The sequence below is a fragment of the Drosophila ananassae genome, chromosome 2L (genome assembly GCF_017639315.1).
Source record: "Drosophila ananassae strain 14024-0371.13 chromosome 2L, ASM1763931v2, whole genome shotgun sequence".
In the NCBI taxonomy this organism is placed as follows: Eukaryota; Metazoa; Arthropoda; class Insecta; order Diptera; family Drosophilidae; genus Drosophila; species Drosophila ananassae.
The window spans coordinates 8,481,090-8,496,020 of NC_057927.1; the positions used below are offsets into that span (position 1 = coordinate 8,481,090).

A 14,931-nucleotide genomic window follows, 5' to 3' on the forward strand; every position below is an offset into this window, starting at 1 on the left:
CGTAAATCTGCTGATTAAATGAGAGAACAGTTTGTATTAAAAATGATTTCTCTCAAATACAATTTATTGAACATGCCAAGGCGGACAAAATTAAAGTCTTTACTTGTAAACCACAAATAATTTTATATTTCCACTTCAAATCAACAGACCGTTTTAAAAGTTGCCTTATCGCTGAAAACAGATATGATAGCCTTGGAGTAAAATACATGATTCTGTCGACTACCGCTAGAGGCCGTTAACACCTGCTTCTTAATCTGATCAATTTCTTACCAATCTCCATCACAACCCAGAAATAAATTTTTTAACCGATTTATTGTCTAATTTCCCCATGGACCCCATTGACTTTGGGCAAATGCGTGGGAACAGCTTCTATGGTTCTAGAAGTCTATATCTTTTTCAGTTTTCATCCGATCCTTGAGAGGTATTCCTTAAAAGATTTGTAGATCGATTTTCTACCGATCTATATTCAAACCTACAAACACATTTTTTGATCGATTTTTTGTTAATTTTTCCCTAGGACTCCCTTGAAAATTGGGAAGTGCCTGAGAACGGCTTATATGGCTCACAGCGATGTCTATATCTTTCTCAGTTTTCATCCGATCCTTGAGCGGAATACCTTAAACAATTTGTAGATCGATTCCCTACCGATCTGCATCAAACCCTACGAATAAATTTTTGGATCGATTTTTTATTAATTTTTCCCTACGACTCCCTTGAAAATCGGGAAGTGCATGAGAACGGCTTATATGGCTCACAGCGATGTCTATATCTTTTTCAGTTTTCATCCGATCCTTGAGCGGAATACCTTAAAAGTTTTGTAGATCGATTTCCTTCCGATCTGCATCAAAACCAAGAAATAAATTTTTTAATCGATTTCATATCCATTTTCCCTATTGTCTTCCTGGATAATTGGGAAATGAAAGGAAACAACGTTTAACCCTTATCTTTTTCATCCGATACCTTCAGTTCTAATATTTAAAATAATTATTTAGCAAATAAGAAGAATCTTGAATAGCTAGGAAAAAGTACTCACTCCAGTCAAAGGTTCCTAAATGTAAAGCCCCAAATTCGGAATCATCCAAAGCTGCTCTAAAATGTCGATGTACTTCAATACGGAATGGGGGTATTTGGAAGCTATAACGCGGGGGTTCAAGAACGGAATGCTCAAGCACTCCGACTATCTGAACCTGGTTCAATGCGAATCGCTAGAGGATGTCATGATCAGCATCCAGGGCACGGACTATGGCAACATCTTTACGGGCGATAACCAACCGAGCGTGGACGTCATTGAGGTGAGCCTAAGGGATCGCCTGCTTCAGCAATATAACTACATTCGGGGACATGCCACGGAGCCCCTGACTACGTTTTTGGAGTACATCCGATATCCGCACATGATTGATAATGTGACGCTATTGATAGCCGGTCTGAACAACCGGAGGTCTATGAAACGTCTGATGAAGATGTGCCATCCGCTGGGATTCTTTGATTCTTTGGCAGCCATCGAGGTAGCCTCCAACTCGGCAGAGCTCTTCGATATGGTTTTGATCGATACGCCCATCGCCAAATTTGTTGCTCCGGAACTGATCAGTCAGAATCTGCTATCCAACGATGTGGAGGTTGTCAGGGCCACCTTGTATCGGTACTACTTGGAACATTTCTACGCGTATTGCATGAGTCTGGGCGGTACAACCGCCACTGTGATGGCGGATCTGCTGGCCTTCGATGCGGACCGCAGGTCCATTACCATTGCCGTGAATGCGCTGCAAAGCGATATGAGGTGAGACACATATGAATAATTTAAAAACAAATATACATTTGTGGATTTCAGACCCGATGAACGCATGAGAATGTTCCCCAGCTGTGGGCATCTGCCCCGAGTGGCCTTACATGGAATGGCAACCGCTCCTGATACCGAAAGGATAAGGGAAATCTGCAATGCATTCGACCCCTACGGCAAGATGTTCGACAACATTGAAAGGGATGTAGACGGAATGATCACTCTGGAGGACCGCTTCCTCATGGTTGAAGCTAAGAAGAATGTGCAATCGTATATGCAGCAGTTTCATTTCGGGGTATTTTACTCCTTCATCAGACTTAAGCAGCTGGAATGCCGGAATATAGTCTGGATCAGTGAGTGCATCTCTCAGCGGCAGACGGAAAGGATAAATGCGTTTATTCCTATACCGCTGGATTGGTGATTGCTTCGGCAACTTCACTTTCCATCTGCATCTATTTTTCGTTTTTTGGTTAATTTATTGCTCTTGAAAGCTTTCTAAATTTTGTATTAAATAAATTGTATCCTTACCACCAATCAAGTTTTTTCCTCTGTATTGGAGCTTTGGCATTTCCTCCCCGATTGGTTGTATAGAATGGTTTCCGTATAGAATTTTGGCAGCATCTTGTTCCGAAAGTTTTATATGTCGCTTTCACGATATCATTTATTCTTTTCCCAGTTACAGGTTTGTAATCTTGTTTCAAGTTTCAACGTCATCCTATAACGGTGGATTACTTTAACCGGTTCGCGAACCGGGCTGCCGTTTTTCTACAATAATTTAAAAGTTATAGGGTCCCGCCCAATCAAACCGAAAACTGGCCACACTATTTTGAGGAAATTTTTCGAAAGAAAATTAATTTTAAAAGGGAACAAATTTGAGTTTCTGATTTTGAATCTGGATATCTCTAAAGAATCTGGGAACGATTTTCCATCGATTCCCATCAGCGCCATCCCGCCAAAGTTTCGATAAGTTATTTGACAGCATTCAGAAGGTGTTAAAAAATGGATTTCGAAGGTTTAAGGTCCCTTGCGAACGCTATTTTTAAATTAACAGACATCGGATTCTGAACTTGGATACCTCTAAAGAATCTGGGAACTCTTTCCCATCAATCCTTATCATCGCCGTCCCGATTTAGTTTCAAATTAAACGGACTTTTAAATATAGGGGGAAATGGTATTTTTTAGTGGATTTTAGAGCGCTTGGGAGGAAATCGGAATCGACCATCTGGCAACACTGATTCAACATGGCCGATTTATTTTACAAACACAAAAACACAAGATACACTTAAATACACTAAGCTGAAATTTTTTGTTCGTACATTTGCCAAGGCATTAAAATTCGAAACCGTGGATACCGTGGTGGCCAACGAACTCTTCCAAATGGAAGCAGGTTATTCTCAAAAAAATTTACAAAACATGGCCGACTCGAGCAAGCTTCTGCTGTCATCGCAGCAGGAAAAACCCAACCATTACACGTAAATAGCATCCTTAACCCAAAATCTGAGCAGCTAATTTAATTGAATATTCTTGCCCCCTCAGCTACCTGAAGGAGTTTCGCGTGGAGCAGTGCACGTCGTTCCTGCAGCACAAGTGTAATCAACACAGACCATTTGTCTGTTTCAATTGGCATTTTCAAAACCAGCGGCGTCGGAGGCCCGTGAGGAAGCGCGACGGTACCTTCAACTACAGCGCGGATAATTATTGCACCAAATACGACGAGACCACGGGCATCTGTCCCGAAGGCGATGAGTGAGTATCCTGTGAGCCGTGTCCTGGTGAAATTGCGCGTCTGTCGAGGATGAGGATGAGGATGAGACACAATAAGCAACGACGTAGTATTTTTTCGTTTCCTCTTTGTGCTCCTGCTTCGCTTCTTTGTGTGTATCTGGCTTCGTGTTTACAAACAAAAACCTGGGTGCGGGTAAAAGTGAAAAGTGTGCGTCTGTGTGTATGTGTGAGAGTAGGCGAGGTCACCGCCGCCCACAACGGGCGAAAAGTGAAAGTGATAGCAGCGATTGAGCTAGCAAATTCTAATCAGCATCCGCCTTGGTGGTGGTTGTTGCTCTCACCGATACATGCACAACGCAAATGTGTACACACACGCACTGTCGTTGGCAGCTACAAGTGTGTGCGTCATTGTTTTTATTGCGTTTCGCTTTTGCGTGTTTACTTCGTTCGTTTCCATCGTTTATTTTGATTTTCCCCCGGCACTTTAGCTTCGAAATGTACAGTTATTGTGGCGGGCAAGCTTTCAAGAAAAGCTCCAAAAGTAAAACGCAATTACGCTTTCTGCATGAGAGAAAAAAATGCTGATTTTATGACCCAGACTTTGAACATTTGCCCTCTGCCCTCTAGGCTATTTTTAGCCTCGGTAGTCCAGTACGTCACTAAACTTTGTTCCTCCTCTCCCCCACCAGATGCCCATTCCTGCACCGAACTGCTGGAGACACAGAGCGCCGGTACCATTTACGCTACTACAAAACATGCATGTGCGTCCACGACACGGACAGCCGCGGATACTGCGTCAAGAATGGACTCCACTGCGCCTTCGCCCACGGCATCCAGGACCAGCGCCCACCGGTCTACGATATCAAAGAGCTGGAGACCCTGCAGAACGCCGAGATCACCCTGGACAGCACCAATGCTCTCAATGCCCTCGACAAAGAGCGCAACCTAATGAACGAGGACCCCAAGTGGCAGGACACCAACTATGTGCTGGCCAACTACAAGACAGAGCCGTGCAAGCGCCCGCCGCGCCTCTGCCGCCAGGGATATGCCTGTCCCCAGTATCACAACAGCAAGGACAAGCGCCGTTCGCCTAGGAAATACAAGTACAGGTAAGGGTTATCCTTAGAGTCACCTAAAAAGCAACTAAAGGTCATGCTCTCCTTGTCTTAGGTCCACTCCATGCCCCAATGTTAAGCACGGCGAGGAGTGGGGCGAACCGGGCAACTGCGAGGCCGGCGACAACTGCCAGTACTGCCACACACGCACCGAGCAGCAATTCCATCCGGAAATCTACAAGTCGACCAAGTGCAACGACGTCCAGCAGGCCGGCTACTGTCCACGCAGTGTCTTCTGCGCCTTTGCCCATGTAGAACGTAAGTTCTGTGCTACAACTGGAGATGTTGTTCGAGCTTTGCTATTTTTCCACAACCAGTTAGAAGGGCTCTATGTATTTTGTTTATTGTGTCTAACTTTACCCTTTTTGTTCTTCGATCGCCGACCATTTCTTCTCATCGATCAATTGTCTGTCCGAATATTTATCTTCTTTGTTGCGTTGTTACATGAAACAATGCTCCGCTCCTCTGCACTTTATCATGTAATCCATGTTTCGCCAAAGCTTGTAGTGTGACAGAAGAGTCCTGGGATCAGGAGCTCTCGCTAAGCGAGTTTATTTCCAATGCTTTGCCCGATCTAAAGGCCTCGGATGCGCATCATTTGGGTGACAATGTACGTATAGCTTAAAAAATAAAACCAAACCAGCAAAACTCATCCATGCCGCAGAACACTTCGCTTAATTGCAATAATCACCAATATAAATCTTAACATTTTCATCCAATCATAACCGCCTTGTGGCCCGCTCTCATTGCCTTCCCTTGATTTCTTTCTTTTCGTTTTGACATCGCCGTAGTTGAAAATTGATTGTAATAGTACCAATAAAATGTTGGTAGATGCTTTGGGAAACACAACAAATTCCAGCAAATTTTTAAGTTTCTCACGACCCGTGGACAGTCGTTGTGAGTATTGGGTCACAGATATAGCGAATATAGAATTCACTACTGCAAATATTGGTTGTGGACAAAGTGTCAGCGCATCGCATTGCTAATGAAAGATCAATAATGAAACTGTTTATTTTCTTGCAAGCAGCTTGCTCATTGGAAGAGAACTCATTGTCGGCGAGTCTGGCCAATACTAGCTTATTAACACGTTCCTCGGCGCCAATTAACATTCCTAATACGACTCTAAGTAACTCAATTAACGGTAAGTGATTAAGCGAAAAAGTTTACCAACTAATTAACAATGCAAACTGCCTAGATTTCAACTCAGGTGGCTTCGCCGTCAACATTCCTAGCAGCTCGCTCACCTACAGTCCAACCAATCACGCCAATCTCTTCAACGTGGACGCTTTTAACTATGGGGGTTCCAATAAGCTCAGCAACTCCCTTTCGGCCGCCACCCAAAACGACAGCAGCCTCTTCTTTCCATCGCGCATTATTTCACCAGGCTTTGGCGATGGTCTGTCCATCAGCCCCTCGGTCAGGATATCCGAGTTGAACACCATACGCGACGATATCAACAGCAGCTCTGTGGGCAACAGTTTGTTTGAGAACACTTTAAATACGGCCAAAAACGCTTTTAGCCTCCAGTCACTGCAGTCGCAGAACAACAGTGACCTGGGACGTATCACCAGCGAACTCCTGACCAAAAATGCCCAGATCCACAAGCTGAACGGGCGCTACGAGGACCTCGCTTGCAAACTGAAGATTGCCGAGCTACATCGCGACAAGGCCAAGCAGGAGGCGCAGGAGTGGAAGGAGCGCTACGATCTAGCTCAGATTCAGCTGAATCTGCCCGCCGAGCTAAGGGACTTGTCCATACAAAAACTGAAGCAATTGCAGGTAAGTTTTGTGACATAGACACCTATTGAAGGGACAAGACTATAAATATATCCATTTCCGTTTTCAGTCAAAGCTGCGCACTGATTTGGAGGAAGTCGATAAAGTATTATATTTAGAGAATGCCAAGAAGTGTATGAAGTGTGAGGAGAACAACCGCACTGTCACCCTGGAGCCGTGCAATCACCTGTCCATCTGCAATACCTGCGCTGGCTCCGTAACCGAGTGTCCCTACTGTCAGGTGCCGGTGATGACCACCCACACCTAGAATATGTTTTACCAGCAACAGGACCACAAATGGCCCTTTGGCTGAAAATCGGATGGTAGAGGTGGTTTATGGGGATTTTGATGGGGGATCAAGACCGCGAACAGCATGACAATGTGTTACACACAAAGCAACCTTTAGTCGTAAGTTAAAAGATGAAACTCTTGATCAGATATGTGCTGACACTGGCCCACTTGTGTGTGTGTGCAGTAAAGCGTTTATAATTTATGTATTTCCACTATGCGAATTATTGTCATGAATATTAGAAATTACTAGGCACAAACTATTGATTGAATTAGGTAGCATCTCTAAAATTAATTTGTATCACGTTTGTTTACAGGAAATTTTCAATTTGTACGTCTGACGATTATTTTAACGAGCTAAACGAATTTGCAATATCTCATATTTTTTTTTTAAATATATATTATTTTTGTCTCACTATTAAGGTTGCCACAGAAACCTCTTTCAATTTAAGTTTTAAGAAGAGTATGCAACGATGTCTACTATTTACCAAAATCAGTGACTTGCTAGAGTTTTCTGTGGCTGCCTCCCCTGTATTTGTATTTAAATATGATACACTTTCAGTCATATTGTACTTTTTACTAGTATTACTTATGAAATTAAGGAACTAAACAATTGCAAGTGGTAATTGTTAGGAAGATATGATACATATATAATATATTAATTTTTCTAGACACTTTTAGCAATTGACTATTAACAAATTTATAGTAACCAACAAATTAATCAAGTTGTCGCATACAAAGCAGCCAACAAATACCACAAACAAAACCACCAGTGATTTTATATGAACCGATTTTCAAAATATTTTATATATATGTATGTGTGTTTAAAACTTATGAAAAACAAGAAGCAAAACTCAAAAGCCAAGACAAGCGTCAAAACTGCAACTGACAGATCATTAATCTTAGTCTTTAGTTTCTCACACTTTAACTGCACAAAAGTCATTAAGGACAATTAAATTGAATGCGACAACGCTTTTTCTTATCGTAATGTAATGTTCATTTTGTTTTATGAAAACCAAGTTGAATGTATTTTATTTCGGCGTTACTGAGACACAAAAATTGCATACTTACTCGTATACTCTTATACTCTCATTAGGTTACTTTGTGATTTGAATAGTGCTTTAAGTACTTACTTTGCAGCTGACTTTACTTTCATCTAACTTGCATATTCTCAACTGGATGCTTCCAAAGTAGTAAAAGCAAAAAACCATAAAATTAAACAAAAAAAAAAGCAAACAAATAATTATATATATATAAAAAAGAAATTCATAAATGTCAGAGCGTATTATTTAAGGTATATATGAAATCAAGCATTTGGCTGAAGGTACAAGAACGAAAGGAAATGAATAGGTATTTATATAAAAATTGCATTTGGGCGTAGAGTCGATGAGTGTGATTTAGAAAGCGTAAACAATAAATGTAACTCGATACAGCGAAACGAACAGAGTTTAATGAAAAATGTTAACCAGAGATAATGTGAAGCCGTCTTCAGAAACAATTGTATTTTTCTTATGTATTGAGAAATAAAGCTATAATATGTAATCAATTCAATTAGCTATTAGAAACTGTTGAACGACGAATACTGTTAGCTAGTTGAGTTGAATTGATGGAACGCGTAATCAAAACGGGGACAGTTTTGGGAATGAATTGAAAATGCAACTGCAGAGGCATTTATTGAACAGGGAGTGGAGAACTATTATGATATACAATATAAAAAATATATATGTAAACAAAAATCTATAAATGTGTGTTAAATTAAAAATGCTTTAATAGTTTATGACAAATGTGTACACCAACAAATACAAATAATACTAAAAATCACGACAAACTAAAAGAGAGATAATTGGTTTAAATGGAGCTGTTGAGTCGCAAATTAAAGTGGGTGAAAACACCAATCTAACGTGCATACTTACCTCTCAGAATATATATACATACACCCCTCTGGTCCACGATCGGGCACAGTTTGAACATTTACTTTATAAATCTTTACGAATATACTTACCTATCGACTAGCGGTTGGAGTCTCCAACATCAATCCAAATCAACCAATGCAAAGCAATTTTACATGTCAAGAAATCCATTTCACGCCATCTCAACTGAGAAGAATCAAAGCAGAAACCCAGAGCAAATATATATATTGTATATACATATATATACATATAGATGACACATGTATTTTGTATACGCTACTGTAAGAGTGATTTTTATGTGATTTTGAAACTACTTGAATATGTGATCCAGAAGTATATGAAAAATAAGGACAAGAAAATACAAAAAAAAAAAAAACGAAATAAATCGAAAAAATATTTATATATAAATGCAAGATCGCGACAGAAAACAGCAACAAGAGAAATCAATTATAAACCAACTTGATTTTATGTACCACAACTACTACATAAAGAAGAATCTATTCGAAAAGCTCCAGCTCCATTTTAAAAACATAACACCAGGGAAAAGGGGAGAATTTTAAAATTAGGCAACCGCAGTACACGCTGAACATTAAATATTGAGAGTTTAAATGTTTAGACTATTAAAATAACACCTTTATTGTGGCACCTTCCCAATTGTTGAATGGGGAGAGCTCACCCAGAAAATCTCCCCAAGTTTTGATGAGTTTTTAGAGCGCAATTGGGACTGTGTTGTAATTTAAATTCAAACAGCAAAAATCACAAATTAATGAACAAGAAATTAAATGTCTAAAATATCAAATTGAATTAGTAGCTAGTTTAGTAGGATTGGTGAACCACAAATAAAATAAATTTGAGACAAATTGACACACATTAATGAATCACAAAGAGCAACACAAAGCAAAGGCATTACGTCTCTAGTTCTAGAACAATAAACAAATATTTGCTACCAATTGTTTCATCTAGTTAATAACTAATTAATTAACAAATTCTAGCAAACTATAATTAATTGTTTAACGAAGAGAGTTAAACGAAATTAGCAAACCAAAAACATGACAACTCCGAACACCGAACAGGAATTTTTGATGATGAAATCGCGAGGCAGAGACAGAGCAATTTGTAACCGAAAGTCTTGTATTTTACAAAAAATTATAAATTAAAGGATTTATGCAATTTGTGCGAACCAAGCCCACACAGAGACACACTCAATAATCTAAAAGAGAAAAACAAAAGACACCAGAAACAAATTTCAATAAAATTATTTTTTTCTAGAATATTATAATACAAATGTGTGTCAAGACCTAAGTGAACTATGCCACAAAATATTTGAAACTTTTACTAGAAATAAACGCTGAACTAATTTCGAAGCAATTCGACAGCTCTACATAAGTTAACTTTTACCTAGCCTAGGCCATAGGAATTACAACAAATATACTACGAACTATTTACCTATTATAGAATATCTATGAAAATATTACCAATTTAATATTTTTGTTCACCCTACTTTCTGTACTCTAACCAAAAAGAATCGAAATTGAATTCCTGTCAAAAGATATTAAACCCGCTGCACTGATATGGCTCAAATGCCATAAAGCTCTCGATATGCATATAAACATTGTTATCGGTAATCAATAGCTGCAGTCTGAAATGCGAATTTATTTTTATCAGAATCGGAATTACCTTCATAAAACATTATTTTCCACCCTATTTCTCTTCCATATTTTCGTAATTTTGATTCATAATTTTGTTTTTCTGTAGTAACTCGCTTTGTTTCGAAATGTTGTGTGTGTTGTTGCAAAAGTTAGCAATTATATTAAATATAGATACTTATTAACACAGAGGCGAATCAGAATCAGAAAATTTGATGACTAGTAGTATTTTTAGGGTTTGAGGAACGAACAAACCGAAACGAATGACAAAACGACAAACAATAGACTCCGACTCTAAAGATACCCTTCCACATTGTAGACAATGCAACCTTAACAAATCAATTATGTAACTAGTTATGCCCTGCAAAGGAAATGAATACAAATATTTGAATATTTATGAAAATATATATACAATTATGAAACATTACGATAGCATTATCAAATTATTACACAGGCCAAAAGCAAAAGCTCTGCGTATTTTCACCTTCTCTCTAACCGAAGTCTAGAACATAAATCGGTTCCATCATCCTCAGGTTCCAAGACATGCCTAATAATATTGATTATTCTAGAAGGGTTGTAGAGAAGGTGGAACTATTCGAGGATAAAAATAAAAGTTATATTTGGTCGGTCTGTGTTTAAGAAAATTGTGTAGCAATTTAGTTATGTACTTCAAGTAAAGAACAAATGTTTGTCTAAGGTGACCACAAAGCAACAAAAGCATCTGCCTCAATCCGAGTATACACACCTCTATATATATTTATGATCCTATATATTGGCAATAATCGAGTACGAATGGACGAGAGCGAGGCAGCCATGGCTAGAGTTTCTATTTAGGCATTTGCTAAGGAGAGTTACTACATGTAAACTATGCAATTAACAAATTGATAAATACAAATTACTATTTAAAAGAAAGATTAATAAAACCGTGTTTAAAGCATGACTCCTTTCGACTGTTTTATTATACTTATATCCATTTCGTAATTTGTTGATGGGAATGCCGCAATTTTATGTGTGGCTCGGTGTGTTGTGTGTCGAGTCGGAGTCCTTTCCTTCCTTTTTTTTTCGTTTATATTTTTGCAGTCTTCAGACAAGACAAAGCCAAGGCGCTTGGTTCCCATGCGTGATTCCAATCTGGCCCAGCAACCCAGCAACAACCACTGCACACCACACAAAGGCAGCAGCAGAGAAAAGGGCAATATAAAAGGTAAAGGCAGGGCAGCATCAGCAGTCAGAAACTCGTAAGAATTTTAAAATGCACGATAATCGTTCAGTGATAGCTAAGCAAGCCGACAATGCCCAGGCTGTCTGTTCTGCACTGCAACAAAAATGGGGACAGTTTTTATATTTTTTAAAAGAAACTGTTTATTCCAACTCCTTTACAGAATACCTTACGAATGTGATATTAAATGGTACTTTATAAAGTATGATATGGTAGAATCTAATACATTTCTGTCAGTGTGAATGCCCTGCTCTTCTCATCTCTTTACCACTGCCACTTTAACCTGAGCCACCGAGGTCCAGGCAGCCAGTTTGAAACAAGGTAAGATGCTGCTGCTGCTTCTGCTGCTGTTGCTGTTGCTGTTGCTGTTGGAGGTTGCTGCGATATCGCCGCGTTCGCGCGTTAAACACAAGCGCAACAATTTTTATTCTGTCAGCGAACGCGTGCCTGTATTTGTGTGGTCCCGTCTTCAAACTGGACTGGACTGGGAAGGGGACCCTTGGCTCCTTTGGTCAGTCTTCCTGCCAGAGATTGGGACTGCGACTGCCTTGTGATCTTGCGTGGCGATCTCACGCGCTTGCGCCTGCGCCTGCGCCTGCTCGAGCACACTGCACTGGAAACGGATTGGATGGGATCTGTGGGGATACGAATACGAAAACTCTTAGGTAGCTGGCTTGGCTTGGCATATAAATAGGTTTTATGAGCGCAAAAGTGTTGCCATTTTTCATGCCAACTTGGATCCCCCACCAACTATTTTTAGACATGTACAAGAGCATCCAGGGAAGCAGGGATCAGGGATCCTCGCCAGAGCTCAGACTTTCGCCTCGGTTCTTGTGTTCATGTTCTGCAGTGTTTCGCACGCTGCACGCTACACGCATTTCCACTTGAAACTTGTTCTTGTACCAGCGATCGCCCGCACACCCCGCCGTGATTTGTAACACGATACGTTTCGCCGCCGCCGCTGACTGAAGCCAGGAGCACGAAAAGCAGGGGGTTATCCGAAGGGGGATCGATGGACTAAAGACCATGGTCCCTGCTGCTTCTAATGCATTTTTCAGCTCTTTTGCATGGATCCCCGGTCCTTGGAGCCCCGTCCGATCAGCTCATTAGGCATTTTTAATTTGACAACGCGCGCAATTTATGTGGGAATTTCATGGCCTGTACTTTGACTCATCCCAAACGAAAGACTTAGGCAACGAACTTGGCCGAGCCGAGCTCTGCTCAAAAATCAATTTTCGATTTGCTGCAGTTGTCCGAGGGACTCGTGTGGCTGGCTGGCTACCTTTGGGCTCTGAACTTCCAAACTGCCAAGCTGGGTTCTCGGACTCCCCGACTGACGGAATGACAGACTGACTGCCGGCCTCAGCATCCTCAGATCAAAGCGGAGCGAAGGAGAGCACATGGCAACCCAAAAAAAAGAGCTCTTTGTGGTTTTTAATGAATTTGCAGATACTCTTTTAAGAAATTGAGCCTAGTTTGGCATTATTTATAATTTTGAGATAAACTTAAATTAATTTAAACTCTAACCTAAACTAAGTTTAAATAAAATAATTATTTACTTTTGTTTTATATAATTTTGAGTTACCTACTTGTCGCAAAAAACTAACTATTCTCTTAACAAGTAGAGTATAGAAAATCTATTTAACCGGCACAGGCGTTGACGTTGATGTTGGCCCCGTCTTAACGAAGTGTTGCCTGGCAGTTGCCGCCCCTTCTACTGCCAGGACCTCCTGCCCCTCCCAACTCCTGGCTGCCGGCGACCGTGGCCCTGTGGCTGCATTCCACATGTGGTTTTTGTGGCCAGGTCGGACCGGGCCGGGCCAGGCCAGGCGGCATTTGGCCACGAGCGGCGCATAACACAAAAGGGAGTAGAAATGCGAGAGGGCGGACATCGGGTATTAAGCATTGGCATTCCGAAATTGAAAAAATATCCTCACATAAAAGTATGCAATTTTCTAAGCCCCTGTCGGCCCACTAAGCCTTAAAAAAAGTACTTGAAGCAAATGCAGTTACTGATGGTGGTGTTGTTGTTCCTGTTGGTCATCAACTTTCCATAATCGGCGCGCAGACAACAAACAACTTGGCCCGCCCGCTGGGCCCGGCCAGAAGTAACAACAACAAGAGCAACAAGCGCCACTTTGCTGTCAATTCAAAATGATAAAGCAAACAAATATTAACCCACTCCAAGTGGACGCATGTGGCTGCCGTCTCATGGCACTTTCTGACAGCCCAGCGACACTCGAGCCCGCGATCGGGGATCTGGGATCTGAGATCTGGCACTGCGACTGGAACTGGGACTGGGACTGGGACTGGGACTGTGGGAATGTGCCACGGTCTCCCCACATTCAGAGACACTCACACACACAGAGGGAGAGAAGAGACGGCTTGCCACGGCTTAAATGCTGTTCCAGGCCATAATGACTTTTAATTTTTATGGCACTGGCTGCCGAGGATGCCGATGAAGCATCAGCAGCAGAGCTTAAGTCGCATATAATTCAAGTCCATCAACGCATGCGCTTCACTTGACCACCGCCATGATACACATTTAAATACTCATACCCGTGGTCGTTCCCGGACCTGCAACCTGCAACCCTTCCCCAGCCCTCGGCCACCTTGCACACTTTGCTGTCGCCTGTACGGCCACTTGAAAACGCATCCATGTGACTCGTCTGCGTCTGGATGACCATGGCCATAGCTCTCTGGGATCTCACCAGCTCTTCGGAACTGAACGATGCTCGAGAGGGCCACAAAAGGCTCAGCGTTGTTTAATATTTTAAGTAAGTGCTGCCGCTTGGCTTTGTGCTGAGGAGATCAGGGAGCAGGGACTAGAGACATGGCAGTGGATGCTTGGAGCTCGTGTGGATCTCGATCTATGATGGAGAGCAATTTGTTAGCAACGTGTTAGGCCAAGGCATTCATGCAGAAAGCTGTTTAGACGCCTAGGATGGGTTTCAGAGCCAAGGAGACATTTTCTCGTATGATCTTTAAACTCTAAATGAAAGAAACATAGTTTTAAGAGGTAAGTATCTGTAAAAAAATTTAATCTTCGCCTAAAATATGATTCCAAGAAGTTTTGAATCAGTGGCATATGTTTTCATATCTATCGTAATTTGATTTGTGTACTGATTTGGCAACAGCATTTGGGACATTGTGCCGCATATTTGTGGTTTGTCTCGTGCAAAAACTGTTGGCCAAATACGCGCCGCATGTGGCCACTGGCCAGGTTGTTTCGGTTCCTGTCCCCTGGTCTCTCTCCCTGCCCAAGACGGACAACGTGGCTGCTTACTCACCGTGATCTCGACTGCCGTTCAAACCGCATCGATCGCTGCCAGCTGATAGCACAATGGACCCACTGCACACAATGATAACTATGCCGCTTACGACTTTTTGACTCTCGCGCCGGCCAGGATCAAAAGGAGTCCGGTTGACAAATGTTTGTACACACAGCGTGAGAAGAGGAGGGGTAGACGTTGTG

At 41.4% G+C, this 14,931-nt stretch overlaps 2 protein-coding genes across 3 annotated transcripts; both read left to right on the forward strand.

The window, feature by feature from the left end:
• The first annotated feature begins 1,010 nt into the window (after nt 1–1,010).
• On the forward strand, nt 1,011–2,311 carry LOC6500806 (probable V-type proton ATPase subunit d 2). Its single transcript, XM_001953917.4, has 2 exons — nt 1,011–1,777; nt 1,829–2,311. The coding sequence occupies exons 1-2, from the start codon at nt 1,095–1,097 to the stop codon at nt 2,196–2,198; spliced, it is 1,053 nt and encodes a 350-aa protein (XP_001953953.1). The 5' UTR covers nt 1,011–1,094; the 3' UTR covers nt 2,199–2,311.
• A 669-nt stretch (nt 2,312–2,980) lies between these two features.
• On the forward strand, nt 2,981–11,177 carry LOC6500807 (RING finger protein unkempt). Of its 2 annotated transcripts, XM_032454081.2 has the most exons (9): nt 2,981–3,249; nt 3,314–3,523; nt 4,192–4,611; nt 4,673–4,875; nt 5,118–5,227; nt 5,409–5,514; nt 5,642–5,758; nt 5,813–6,396; nt 6,464–11,177. In XM_032454081.2, exons 1-9 carry the CDS (start codon nt 3,155–3,157, stop codon nt 6,659–6,661), a joined length of 2,043 nt encoding a protein of 680 aa, XP_032309972.1. In that variant the 5' UTR covers nt 2,981–3,154; the 3' UTR covers nt 6,662–11,177. The 2 variants fall into 2 exon arrangements, with proteins under 2 accessions (XP_032309972.1, XP_001953954.2); XM_001953918.4 differs by lacking the exons at nt 5,118–5,227; nt 5,409–5,514 and having other exon boundaries at nt 2,983–3,249; nt 5,645–5,758.
• The last annotated feature ends 3,754 nt before the right edge of the window (nt 11,178–14,931 follow it).

Bases quoted from the DNA above. Each gene is read 5' to 3' on its own strand.
- LOC6500806 (XM_001953917.4), top strand. From the start codon at position 1,095: ATGTCGATGTACTTCAATACGGAATGGGGGTATTTGGAAGCTATAACG. The intron at 1,778-1,828 runs GTGAGACACATA...TGTGGATTTCAG, and splicing joins GCGCTGCAAAGCGATATGAG to ACCCGATGAACGCATGAGAA.
- LOC6500807 (XM_032454081.2), top strand. From the start codon at position 3,155: ATGGAAGCAGGTTATTCTCAAAAAAATTTACAAAACATGGCCGACTCG. The intron at 3,524-4,191 runs GTGAGTATCCTG...CTCCCCCACCAG, and splicing joins ATCTGTCCCGAAGGCGATGA to ATGCCCATTCCTGCACCGAA. The intron at 6,397-6,463 runs GTAAGTTTTGTG...TTCCGTTTTCAG, and splicing joins AAAAACTGAAGCAATTGCAG to TCAAAGCTGCGCACTGATTT.